This window comes from Physeter macrocephalus, chromosome 4, assembly GCF_002837175.3.
Source record: "Physeter macrocephalus isolate SW-GA chromosome 4, ASM283717v5, whole genome shotgun sequence".
Lineage (NCBI taxonomy): Eukaryota > Metazoa > Chordata > Mammalia > Artiodactyla > Physeteridae > Physeter > Physeter macrocephalus.
In genome coordinates, this window is record NC_041217.1 from 72,467,749 (window position 1) to 72,481,327 (window position 13,579).

The 13,579-nt window shown below is 50.2% G+C and overlaps 1 protein-coding gene across 8 annotated transcripts in view; it reads left to right on the plus strand.

Moving 5' to 3' along the window:
• Nucleotides 1–3,226: 3,226 nt before the first annotated feature.
• The window catches only part of KCNN3 (potassium calcium-activated channel subfamily N member 3), a 177,046-nt gene continuing 166,693 nt past the window's right edge, over nt 3,227–13,579 (plus strand). For 3 of the 8 annotated variants that reach the window (XR_003679487.2, XM_028488782.2, XM_028488781.2), the window contains exon 1: nt 5,221–5,364. Coding sequence is in view for 3 of the 8 variants with exons in the window: in XM_028488782.2 (XP_028344583.1) it covers nt 5,320–5,364 (45 nt within the window). In the remaining 5 variants the exon portion in view is untranslated. Of the gene's footprint in view, nt 3,249–5,220; nt 5,365–5,519; nt 5,623–5,905; nt 6,039–13,579 lie in introns of those variants that run through there. The other 5 variants (XM_055084296.1, XR_003679488.2, XM_028488785.2 and 2 more) reach the window with 5 other exon arrangements.

The following is a 13,579-nucleotide window of genomic DNA, read 5'->3' on the forward strand; positions in this document are numbered from 1 at the left end:
AGGGCTCACCAGCCCTTCCATCCTCTATCCATCCGGGCACTGAGTCATTATTGGAGCAAGTATTTTCTGGGTGTCTATGGCAGGCCCTGTGGACCCAGGAGGGGATAAGGTAGCTATTCCCTCTCCTCCTGGGGGCAAATAGGATTGTTTTAAAGAAGCAGACCAAAGTTTGAATCCTAGCTCTGCTACCTCCAGTGTGTGATCTTGGACAAGCCGCGTAGCTTCTCTGAGCCTGTCTCCCCAGCTGTCAAGTGGGGAGAGTGAATTAGTGTAAGGCACTCCATACAGGATCTACTGTTATTGTTATTAATGATGAAGATGAGAGGAAAAGAGATGTCTTTTTCCTCTGTTATCTAACTCTGGCTCCAGAATTAGTTGGGGCCTTGATAGCTTGGGAACTAAGACTTGTCAGTGGAGTGAGAAGTTGTATCTCAGAGGGGAGAAGTTCTGAGATGGGGCTGGGTCTTCTGACTGGAAACCACCTATAGCATGGGTCTGTTGTAGGGGAGGTGAACATTTGTTCCCCAGCCTTGCAGAGAAAATGGACTCTGTTGTGACAAGAGGGTTTAGGTCAGAATGAAGAATCAACAGCTGGGGGAACTCAGAGATGTTCAGTGGACCCTGGGGAGGGATGGGTAACAGCCTTTTTTGCTGGAGAACTCTCTGTGTCTGGTTGGCTTTGCTAACTGGTCTGGAAGCAGGAGGGTGGACAGGGTGGCCTCAGGCACCCCACCCAGACTGGGTTACTCTGCACTGATGGTGGCAGTTCCCACTCAAAGGCCCTGGGGAGAGGAACCCACTTTCTTTTCCCCAAATGATGAAGACTGCTAACCTTGTGCTTGAGCTGCTGCTTTCGGAAGTTATCTGCTCTTTTCCACGGGGCTGTGGCCTTCCTGTTTGCCTGTCTTTGGCTGATATCTGTTACTGGGGGAGGAATTCACCATGCAGGCCTGGCTGTCTTGAGAAGGAAAATGGCATGACCTCTGAGCATAGTCAGTTATTGCAAAAGGGAGCCAGCCTGAGGAGGTAAGAAATCAGGACAGAACGGTCCTTGGCTCTGCTCTCACAAGCCTCAGGTGATGATGGGGAAGGAAGATGGGCTGAGGTAAGAGGAGAGCTGTTTGTGATCACGCCAAGGCTGGGGCTCCTGATGGTACTGGGTTATCCCCGAACTGAATGAGCGCCCAGGTGTTTCCTTATGGGTGGATTTACCCTTGAGGCCTTAGCCATCATGATAGGCCAGGTCTAGAGGTCCTGTTGAGGAATCTTATTGGCATTGTCTCTACTACATTAGTGCTGGTCAGGATTAAGGAATGAGGGTTTGGGGAGTCTTTCTTGGCATGCTTTATTTTCTTCCAGAGCTGGTTTGAGGCACACCCACTTTGTGGTCTTACACTGCCTGCTGTGCTCTTTCCACTTGAGTCCAGAGAGAGTTGGGGACTCTGTGGATGCCCCCACCCCACCTTGCCATCCTGCTGGTGTCTGAGCTGGTGCCTCCATCCAGCTGGCAAGTCATCGGTGGGCCTTATTTCTCAGGGACCTCGGGCATCGGGCTGTGGGGTCAGCCCAGGGGAGGCTGGGAAATGCTGGGGCAGCAGCAGGGTGGTTCTCTGTCTCCACCAATTTTGCACAACCTCAAACCACTTTCCCACCCCCGGCCTCACAATCTGTCTGAGTTTCGCTGCCCAGGGAGAGCCCATCCTCTGACCCTCTTGTGCCCCACTCCTGCCCTCCCCACCAACTTCCTGCCCCTCTGCTCTTCCTGCTCCCCCTGGGGGCCTTGTTGCTGGGGTCGCCCGGGCCACGGGTGGAGGAGAGGATATGCTGGGGCTTCCCTGTCTACTCCATGCGTGGCTTCCTTTCTTCAGGCCACCTCGTGGGAGGCCACCCTGAAAAGGGCAGCCTTCTGTGTATGCCCTGGGGAGCTCGGTCTCCCGGCCGTTCGCTCTTTCAAGAGAGTGGGGTCCCTTGGGGCCAACTTGTATCTCTTTGCTGACCTCACAGTGGTCCACCTCCAGCTTCCAGCCTGAATGACCGAGTGGGCTCACTGGTCCCCAGCTCTTCTGTTCCCCTGCCCTCCCTGTCATGGAGGTCTTCTCTGCACAAGGGCAGAGCAGCAGCCGAGGCTCTGCTGGGTGAATTGTCTACACCTCCTGCCAGACCCAGGAGCCGCTTTGGGGTAGGGGGGTGACTGTGGGGGGATGTCCTGATGATTGGGAGCAGATGCCTCAGGGCACTCGTATCTGTGGTTTCAAGCATGCTGGGAAAGTAGGAATAGGTCAGACTCCTCTGCATGGAGCCTCCCTGTGGGATGATCTGCAGGACAGGGTTGCAGAAGGCAGGAGACTCTTTATAAGTGATTGGCTAGAGGTAGGAGCCTGGGAGCCAGCCACCAAGGCCCCAGGCATACATTTTTATCATCACACCCAGCGTCTTGGCCCAAGGAGGGCAAGAGAGACTCTGGGAGCGTGAAAACGAGCCCCTTCTCCCACCCAGGGTGGTGGCGACTCTATTTATAACCTTTGTGGACAGTCTGCAAATGAGCCAAATGTTTGTAACCCACAGAAGGGACAGCTAACTTTTATATATGCTTCTCCTTTGCATGTCATGACACTATTTATAACTGTCCCGGGGGGAAAGACTTCATAACACATCCGGACTTCCCTTCCCCATGGGCAGTGCTCCCTGCTGCTCCGGCCCTGGCATCATTGCTAGGGCATTTATCGGCTACACAGGCTAATTAGTGAGCTGGTGGATGGCCTTGTATTTCCCTTACTGAGCTTGCAGGAAGGGGGATTTGTGAGGCCAGGGTCCAAAGATCTGCTCTAAAAAATATAAGGTAAAGAAAAACAAAATGAAAAGCAATTGGAGCCCCCTCTGTGGTGAAGCTGAGGCCGGGAGAGAGATGTAAAATCAGAACTGAAAGGTTTGGTTTTGTTGCAGTTATTTGTAAAGCACATTTGGGGGAGAAAATGAGTGTGTACTAGAGAGAGAGGGAGAGAGAGGGAGAGAGAGAGGAAGGGGTTGTGGAGGGCGGCTGTGTATTGATGAAACACCGCCTTCCTCAGCTCAGTGGCAGGCAGACCAGCACGTTCATTCATTCGTAGCTGTTTTTCTTCTCTTTCTTTCAAAACCCCAAAGGCAGAGAGAGAAAGAAGAAAGCCTCCTAGTCCTCTTTAAATAATGATTCTAAGACTGCACTGTTCCCGGGAGCTTTGGGGAGGAAAATTCTAGTACCTTTTTTTCTGGTAAGGAAAGTCTGGAGGAGGCTGATGGGTTTTTGGGTGCCCCCTCCCCCGACCCTGTCATTCCACCCCCAGGAGCTCAGCTGGGCTCCGAGAGCAAGGTGGGGAGGGGGAGCTGGCGGCAGGGACCACCCTGCTTCATCTCTGGGCCTGGCACTGCATGGGCCACGAATGCTGCTGGGCGATAGGAGGGGGGAGGAGGGGACCATTTGTGCCTCACTGGGCTGGCTTTATCCTCGAGAGTCCTGGAGGTAGGGGGTGGTCTTGGCACCCTTTGTAGATGAAGTCATAAGGCCAAGCTGACACTGTTAGTGGGTGGCAGGGCTGGAATAAGAACCCAGGCCCATTGGACTCCCAAGTTTAGCCCTTTTTCCTTGCCTGCTGCTGCTGGAGAAATTGCTTATCATTCTTAAGAGACAAATCAAGGTTTATGGGTCTGAGAGCCTTGATGCAAAATGTTGGGACGGGATGAACTTTACCGAGAGATAGGCAGGAAGAGGCTTGATGGAGGGTGGGAGATGCCAGTGCAGGTACCCAGAGGAGACAGTGTCCTGGGGGTGGCCAGGGCAAGGGGGTGGGGCCCTGGGTGCAGCCTGGGTCCAGGGCGAGATGTGGACAGGCCCACTGTCCGTCATCGGGGTGCCTCCTCACCTGGAGGCCTGGTAATACCGCCCCAGAGTGATGCTGGCAAAGCTGAGAGGGTGGAAGGTGTGGAATTAGACCTCTCCCTGCGAAGGCCTGGACCGGGAGGGCTCCTGACGCAGCCCCGAAGTGTTCCCCCTCCACCCTCGAGAGCCAGCAGGCCAGGACACTTCTGCGCACGGCTCCCTGGCCTCTTGGTCCTCCTGTGAGCTTCCTGTCGCCCTCCTCTCCCCTTTCCAGCACTGGCTGCAGGGCTACTTATCGGGGTGACCCGCGCGGGCTCAGCATCTCACATCCAAGGTATTTCCATGTTTGTTTCTCCTCAGGGTCCCCACCTCGGGCCGAGAGTCATTACAGTCAGAGTATATCTCACAGATGAGAAAACTGAGCTGCAGAGGGGTTGAGTGGATACTCCTGGTGCCCGTGTGAGGAGGGATGGTTCTAGAACGTGAGCTCAGGTCCCCAGTGCCTTGCTCGTCTCTCTGTTCCAAACCCCACCACAAACCTCTGCTGGGAATTTGAGTGAGGGAACCTTCAAGGGCTGCTCCTTCCCTGCTTCTAGAACTTTCTTCCGCATACTTGAGTCCCAGTTTCCTACTTCCCTGGCGTGAGGCTTTGTTTAGCTCTGTCAGTGGCAGTTAATGTTAAAGAAAGGCCTGTCTCTGCTTTGAAGGAGCCCTCAAGAGGTGCCCCCACCTCTTGCTTCTGACTTGTTGTATGGCCTTTGTCAAGTCCCTTCACTTCTCTGGGTCTCTGTTTCTCTAGCTTAAAAATGAGGGCTGGACTCTGATGCTGAACTCCCTTCCTGCTTCAAAGCTTTCTGATTCCATCAAACATATATTTGTTGCTGTTCTATCACCAAGACAGCAAGCCACGGTCCTCCAACGCCTGTTCTCAAGGGGCGTCGGGCCTGCACCCAGGCACCGTCCATCCAGGCTGGGCTGCAGTGGTGTTGGGAGCTCTGAGGAAGCAGGCAGTCATTCGGGATGTTGGGAGGCTCCCTGTAGGAGGTGGGGTGGCCCCTGAAGGGTTAGACAGACCAAGATGGCAGGGTCGTGGGCAGGGGGCCTTTCTGAGAGTGAGAACATTGGCAGCCAGGGTATGGGATGCAGAGTAGGTAAGGAATGGAGCAGGGGCAGCTTGGAGTTCCCGCCATGTGGTATCCACAGGGACAGGTGGGGAGGAAAGGGAAGCCTGGGATTTAATATTTAGTTGATAACTGTAATTGCCAGGGGCTCAGAGTTCTTCCTAGAGTTCTGCACCCTCAGACCCTGAAGACCCGCTGCTCTTCTTTTCTCAGAGGCAATACTGATTGGCAGAGGTGGCCTGGCATGGCGGTTGCAGCCGTGGGCTCTGGGTTCGCATCCCGACTCGGCAGCATCCTAAGGGGCGATCCTCAGGGAGTTTCCTGAACCTGGAGCCTGTTTCTCAGATGTTCAGAGGAAATCACAGCCCCTGCCTACAGCATAGCACCCAGGTCAGAGCTGGGCACACACTGAGCCCATCAGCCGTTGCTTTTGTGAGAGCAGTGCTTAGAAGGTGATGCTGTTAGCCCTGAGTCCCCCAGAGAGCCGTGGAGGGCGCGGGTGCATGTGTCACCCTCCACACAGGTGGCTGTAGAAAGGGACTCTGGAAGAGGCAAACACGTGTGGAACATGCCCCTTTCTCCTAAAATCAAATGGCTTTACCTTCGGTCCTGTTTCTGCCTGGGTCCCCGTGAGTGTGTCTGCACAAGGTAAGAGGGAAGCAGACTGCTCCCTGGAACGTGGGGCTGCAGTGGTGGCCTGGCCTGGGCTTCTGGAGCCTTCTTACCTCATGGGACCCAGTTATTCTACCCTCAGCGTCAGCATTCTGTGGCCTGGGCACAGCTCGTTGGGTGTGGACCTGCAAATCGGACAGGTGGAGAGAGGACAAAAATAAGCCCAGGGAGCCAGACCAGAGGCCGGGAGGCCCGGAGGAAGGTCAGGGGGACACACGATGACCAGGCAGAATGAGGCTGAGAGCACGGATGACGGCGAGAGGGCCAGCCGGGAGGCCTTCCTGGGACAGAACTGGGCAAGCAAAGAATGCTAAGGCTTTCCTGACATGTCTTCAAGAGAACATAATTTTTCCTTCAAGACTTGCGATGGGGTACCGTCTTGAATTCAAAAGGTTGTGAGGGCTTGTGAATCAAGGTTCTCCCTATCCTTTCTGCTCTGGCAGGTGTTTAACTCTCCCAACCAGGCGCCAAGGAGCATAAAGAGCAGCTGGGTTGGGGAGGGATGTACCAGGGGATCAGGGCTCGCCCTGCGTGGAGACCATTTTTTTTCCCCAAGGCCTGGTTGTAAGGTAACCAGAGTTGTATTCTGAGCAGAGCCGTGATGACACTAAATGAACAGCATGCAAATGATGTGTGAAATAATATGCAAATTGGCATCTGTTATTTTTGAGTCAGCTTGTTGGGCATTTTTCTTAAAGGACAGGCATTGTGCTCAGTGTCAAATGAACAGAAAAGCTGTCTTACGGGACGCTCCCACAGGGGCTGAATGGGCTGGTGCCTGCCCCTCAGAGCTCATGGGCACCAGGCCTGCCAGCCAGCATCTTCAGAATCATTGATGTTTAGCTTGAGTTGATAAATGGAGAAGCCCAGAAAGCTGGGGGTCTTGGCCAGGACCATCCCACAGACAGGGAGGGGGAGGAGACAGGTGATCTGCTGGCTGACCGTGGGGAGTGGGGAAGAGACTGCACTGGGGGCTAATTCTGGCCCAGCCCCTTGCTGCTGGGTGACCGTAAGGCCAGTGACTCAAAGTCTCTGAGCCTCAGTTTCCCCATCTGTAAATGGAGAGGGTGGCATTCACCAGCCTGGTGAGAACTAAACGTGATAATGGTTGGGTAAGTGGCCAGCCCAGTGGCTGGCACATCCCAGGCTGCCAACAAATAGCAGTTCTTCTTAGCGCCTTTGCCTGAGTTGGCACCTGCCTGCATCCTCTCAAGGTTCCACCAGCAGGGATTTTTGCACAGCCTTTTCTCCCTTTTAAGAAGATTTCTGATTTTAACAAATTGGGGCTTAGCCATTTTCTCTCTCTTCTGGCTTCCATCGGGTAGGATGTTGGCTTGCTCAGTCAGTCCCCGAATAGCTCCCACATGTGGGAATGCCCGGAGCCACAGACATGGGTGACGTCACCTTCCTCTAGGATGAGGGCTTGGGCAGGGCGTGTTGCTGTGGGTCGGGCTACTGCCTTTGGAGGGGCTCAGAGCTGGATGGCATTGGTGGGTTGACCCAGGGAAGGCCTCCTGCAGGGGCAGCTGCTGGCATATCTGGCCTGGTGTGGTACCATACCTCCCTGAATGGCCAAGCTCCATGGGCCCACCAGGTGTGCCAGCCTGGTGGTGACTTGGCCCATGTACAGGCCTCCCACCTCAGTGAGGAAGGCAAGGCAGAGACCATCCTCCTCTTTACAGGATCCCAAGGCCCAGAGAAGTTATGTGACTTGTCCAAGGCCACTCAGCATTGTGAGTGGCAAGGATGCAGCTAGAATCCAGGAATTCTGGGTTTTAGTCCCACTGAACACCTGCTATGTGGCAGGCCCCAGTCTAGGTTCCAGGAGTGCAAAGGTCTGTGCCCTTAAGGATGTGAGTCAGCTATAGGGGTCTCTCCTCAATGAAATGTGTTTCTCTCTGCCTCTTCCTAAAAGAGCTCAGACTTTCAACACAGACCTGGATTCAAATCCTGGACATGTGCTATTGAGCTGTATGGCCTTGAGCAGTGGCCTCTTTTTTGGAAAGTGGGATTATTATTCCTTTTGCTGAGGGTAGAGGTGGAGGATTCAGTTAGGCACAGACCTGGCCCCCGAGGGCTCTTTGGTCCACGCTGGTCCGTGGCAGGCTTTGCCATGCTATTTCTTTTGAGAGTTTGGTGGCTATGGGTTTGTAGAAACCCCTTAGAGCTGGGCCCATGACCCCCTGCCCCTCTTGCTCTGGGCTGGACCTAGCGTTCAGCTCTGCCAAGATGCTCTCCGCTGCTCCTGGGGGTAGTAATGATGCTGAGCCGGGTGGGAGGACAGTTTGGCACAAGACACCAGACTGGTCCACGCTGTGTGCCAGTGATGGAAAGATCCCTCAAGAGTGAAATGAAATTGATGTGAGTGAAGAGCAAGTCCAGGATGGAGGTTGAGTCATGAGGGTTTCCTCTTGGGTGGAGGGGACCATCTCTAATGCTTCTGTCCTCAGCAGCTCGGCAGAACGTGCCTCTCTCACAAAATGGATACTTCTTTCCCCTTCCATAAAAATGACTCCAAAGCAACTCTTGGGAGTGTAAAAAGGGGTAAGTGGAGGAGGAGAAGAAAATGAACATTTATCAAGGGCCTACAACTAGCGCTTTCACACACCTCCTCTCGTCTAATCCTCACAACAATCCTTGTTTTACAGATGACTGACCCAAGGATCAAAGAGGTTAGGTGACTTGCCCAGGGTCTCACAGCCAGGAAGTAGTGGACTTGGGGCTTGAACACATGATTTTGCAGGTCACCTCCTGGCTTGGGGCTCTTTCAAGCCAAAAAAGCTGTTCTTGTTCTCTCCACCCTTGCCCACCCCACCCCTTTTAGTTTTATGCCACCCTCACGGTCCCACTAGCCTTACCAGAGCCTCAGTGGATGCTTTGAGCTCTGGAGGGAGGAGAGGGAGGAGAGGGAGGGGGAGGCTGTCAGCTTAGATGCAGAAGTCTGTTGAACCTCCATGAGCCCTGGGTACGTTGACAGGGAAGACTGGGCTCTGGGGTTGAGGATGGTCTCCCGCGGGCTCTGGAGGGGTCAGCTGATCAGTCAACAGACATGGTTTGGTGTTCTTGTTTCAGCTCTGCAGTACAACCTAGATGACAAAGTTGACTTCCGTGAGCCTCAGTCTCCAGATCTGTGAATAGGGATGAGGATGTGTGTCATGAGGAGCCAATGAGACAAGACCCAGTGCTGGGCTCCTGGTAAAGGGCTGGGGAAGTGCCAGCTGTTCTTATCGTTAATTTTCTCATTGTATAATCTGAAAACTCCAAACACAGACTTAGTCACCAAATCCCAGAGGACTAGATAGAGTCGCTGACCTTGTGCTCCTTCCTGGCCAGATCATCTGTTGCTGGCCTGGCCAGCAGGCGTCTTCCTGGGCCCATCCTGTTTCATGCACATTCCAGTGCCTCCTGCCCCCCTCTCCTCTGTTGGTCCCCCTCCACGTCTATCCCAGGACCCCACCACCCCTTGCTTCTCAAGCCCTTGGTCTTTTGTGGATAACTACTCATGAGGGTCGACAGGTGCCAGGTTGGCTCTGGGGGTTCAATACTTAACAAGACACGGAGCTCACAGGCTGGTCGGGGAGGCAGGCGTTGACCAAGTCATGACAGGTATGATGAGAGTTTTATAGGAGACAAAACCACACACGTGTCCTGGATTTGACCCGCCAACCTGGTTGAGTCTCCCATTCCTTCTGCCTGTTTTTTCCCTGAGGGTTCACCTTGCCTTCACTTCTTTCATCTTCCCTTGTATCTATCTCCCAGCTGCCCCCCGCCTCTTATATATGGCAGCATAGCCTGGCGTTAGAAGAACAGGCTTCCACGTGACAGAGCTGTGTTTGAATCCTGACTGTCACGTGTGGCTTTACATAAGTTGCCTGGCGTTAGGAGAACAGGCTTCCACGTGACAGAGCTGTGTTTGAATCCTGACTGTCACGTGTGGCTTTACATAAGTTGCTTCAATGCTTTGATTCTATTTCCTTGGGGGTTAATCCTAACTCTATTTCTGGGGCAGTTGTGAGGATTAAGTTAGGCGCCACTGTATGGAAAGCATGTGACATGGATTGTGGCCCATGCTGAGCACCAGTAAAGATTGTGGGTGAAGAGAAAAGCCCTGTACTAGGATTGAGGAAACTTGGTTTCTGGGCCTCTGTTTTGTCATCTGGAAAATGGGAGAAGTGAGGTTGAGGATGATGATAATTTCTCCGCTGGCCATTTTAAGGGAGGAGGGTCGTGAGGACCAGATGGAATTAAGGAGCGAAGGGGAAGAAAGCTGTAATGCCCGGAGTGAAGGAGTGCTTGATTGATTGGTGGGTGCGTTTTGGAGGGGGGGTGGGCTGGAGAGGTTGTTGTTTTTTTTTTTTTTTTTTAAACGTTCTGCTTTCTTTCACTCTTTTTTTTTTTTTTTAATAAATTTCTTTGTTTATTTTTTGGCTGCATTGGGTTTTCGTTGCTGGGCGCAGGCTTTCTCTAGTTATGGAGAGCAGAGGCTACTCTTCGTTGCGGTGCATGGGCTTCTCTTGTTGTGGAGCACGGGCTCTAGGCATGTGGGCTTCAGTAGTTGTGGCACACGGGCTCAGTAGTTGTGGCTTGCAGGCTCTAGAGTGCAGGCTCAGTAGCTGTGGCTTAGTTGCTCCGCAGCATGTGGGATCCGCCCGGACGAGGGCTCAAACCCGTGTCCCCTGCATTGGCAGGCGGATTCTCAACCACTGCACCACCAGGGAAGTCCAGCTGGAGAGGTTGTCTCTTCCTACCCAGGAGTGAAAACCCGTGAAGGCATTGTGGCTAAGTGGATTTTCTCACTATCAGGAGATGGCTGAGACAGACCCTCCCGGCCAGCCTCCCTCCCTGCAGGCCAGCCCTTGGCATGAGGCCTGTTCGGCTCCTGAACCCTCCTAGCAGCAGGGATTTAATTACTATAATGTCAGTAGCCATGGCTCGAGGCTTTCTGGTGGAGGGGAAACAGATTTGTCTTCTCACTGGGAGAATAAAAATCGATGGGAAGGAAAGGAAATGTACCTTCCTCTGAAGTACACACTGCTGTTGGGCTGATGGGTAGCTTTCCTGGAGGTGGGGAGAGAGGAGCCTGGACAGCAGAGGGGAGGAGACACAGGGTCCACTTCAAGGACCCTTGGTTCTTGCTTTTGTCTTCTGTGCCATGACTCAGCTGAGCTGCCTTTGTTTCCCCATATCAGCCTACCAGTCATATATCAAGCAACAACTGTATGCCTGGCACTGCTCTTCAGAAATTTCTAGCAGAGTAGGGAGGCCAGGCCGAAAAATATGTAATTTTATTCATTCAATAAATAGTTATTGAACATCTATTTTGTGCCAGCATTTTTCTAGACACCACAGATATATTACAAAGAAACCATAAAAGATAAAAAACCCTGGCCTCTGGAACATATATATATATTTTTTGAATTTTATTTTTTTATACAACAGGTTCTTATCTGTTTTAGGCATATTAGTGTATACATGTCAATCCCAGTATCCCAGTTCATCCCACCCCCACCACACCCACCACCCCTGCTTTCCCCCCTTGGTGTCCATATGTTTGTCTCCTACATCTGTGTCTCTATTTCTGCCTGGCAAACCAGTTCATTTGTACCACTTTTCTAGATTCCACATATATGCGTTAATATGTGATATTTGTTTTTCTCATTCTGACTTAACTTCACTCTGTATGACAGTCTCTAGGTCCATCCACATCTCTACAAATGACCCAATTTCGTTCCTTTTTATGGCTGAGTAATATTCCATTGTATGTATGTACCACATCTTCTTTACCCATTCGTCTGTCGATGGGCATTTAGGTTGCTTCCATGACCTGGCTATTGTAAATAGTGCTGCAATGAACATTAGGGTGCATGTGTCTTTTTGAATTATGGTTTTCTCTGGGTAGGCCCAGTAGTGGGATTGCTGGGTCATATGGTAATTCTATTTTTAGTTTTTTAAGGAAACTCCATGCTGTTCTCCATAGTGGCTGTATCAATTTACATTCTCACCAACAGTGCAAGGGGGTTCCCTTTTCTCCACACCCTCTCCAGCATTCGTTGTTTGTAGATTTTCTGATGATGCCCGTTTTAACTGGTGTGAAGTGATACCTCATTGTAGTTTTTTTTTTTTTTTTGGCTGCATTGGGTCTTCATTGCTGCATGCGGGCTTTCTCTAGTTGTGGCGAGCGGGGGCTACTCTTCATTGTGGTGTGCGGGCTTCTCATTGCGGTGGCTTCTCTTGTTGTGGAACATGGACAATTCTTAACCACTCTGCCACGAGGGAAGCCCCCATTGTAGTCTTGATTTGCATTTCTCTAATGATTAGTGATGTTGAGCAGCTTTTCATGTGCCTCTTGACCATCTGTATGTTTTCTTTGGAGAAATGTCTACTTAGGTCTTCAGCTCATTTTTTGATTGGGTTGTTTGTTTTATTAATATTGAGCTGCATGAGCTGTTTATATATTTTGGAGATTAATCCTTTGTCTGTTGATTCATTTGCAAATATTTTCTCCCATTCTGAGGGTTGTCTTTTTGTACTGTTTCTAGTTTCCTTTGCTGTGCAAAGCTTTAAAGTTTCATTAGGTCCCATTTGTTTATTTTTATTTCCATTACTCTAGGAGGCAGGTCAAAAAAGATCTTGCTGTGATTTATGTCAAAGAGTGTTCTTCCTATGTTTTCCTCTAAGAGTTTTATAGTGTCTGGTCTTACATTTAGGTCTTTAATCCATTTTGAGTTTATTTTTGTGTATGGTGTTAGGGAGTGTTCTAATTTCATTCTTTTACATTGTAGCTGTCCAGTTTTCCCAGCACCACTTATTGAAGAGACTGTCTTTTCTCTGTTGTATATCCTTGCCTCCTTTGTCATAGATTAGTTGACCATATGTATGTGGCTTTATCTCTGAGCTTTCTATATTGTTCCATTGATCTATATTTCTGCTTTTGTGCCAGTACCATATTGTCTTGATTACTGTAGCTTTGTAGTATAGTCTGAAGTCAGAGAGTCGAATTCCTCCAGCTCCGTTTTTTTCCCTCAAGACTGCTTTGGCTATTCTGGGTCTTTTGTGTCTCCATGCAAATTTTAAGATTTTTTTTGTTCTAGTTCTGTGGAAAATGCCATTGATAATTTGACAGGGATTGCATTGAATCTGTAGACTGCTTTGGGTAGTATAATCGTTTTCACAATATTGATTTTTGCAATCCAAGAACATGGTATAGCTCTCCATCTGTTTGTGTCATCTTTGATTTCTTTCATCAATGTCTTATAGTTTTCTGAGTACAGGTCTTTTGTCTCCTTAGGTAGGCTTATTCCTAGGTATTTTATTCTTTTTGTTGCAATGGTGAATGAGACTGTTTCCTTAATTTCTCTTTCTGATCTTTCATTGTCAGTGTATAGGAATGCAAGAGATTTCTGTGCATTAATTTTGTATCCTGCAACTTTACCAAATTCATTGATTAACTCTAGTAGTTTTCTGGTGGCATCTTTAGTATTATCTATGTATAGTATCATGTCCTCTGCAAAGAGTGACAGTTTTACTTCTATTTTCCAATTTATATTCCTTTTATTTCTTTTTCTTCTCTGATTGCCATGGCTAGGACTTCCCAAACTATGTTGAATAATAGTGGTGAGAATGGGCATCCTTGTCTTGTTCCTGATCTTAGAGGAAATGCTTTCAGTTTTTCACTATTGAGAATGATGTTTGCTGTGGGTTTGTCATATATGGCCTTTATTATGTTGAGGTAGGTTCCCTCTATGGCCACTTTCTGGATAGTTTTTATCATAAATTGGTGTTGAATTTTGTAAAAAGCTTTTTCTGCATCTATTGACATGATCATATGGTTTTTATTCTTCAATTTGTTAATATGGTGTATCACATTGATTAATTTGTATATATTGAAGAATCCTTGCATCCCTGGGATAAATCCCACTTGATCATGGTGTAT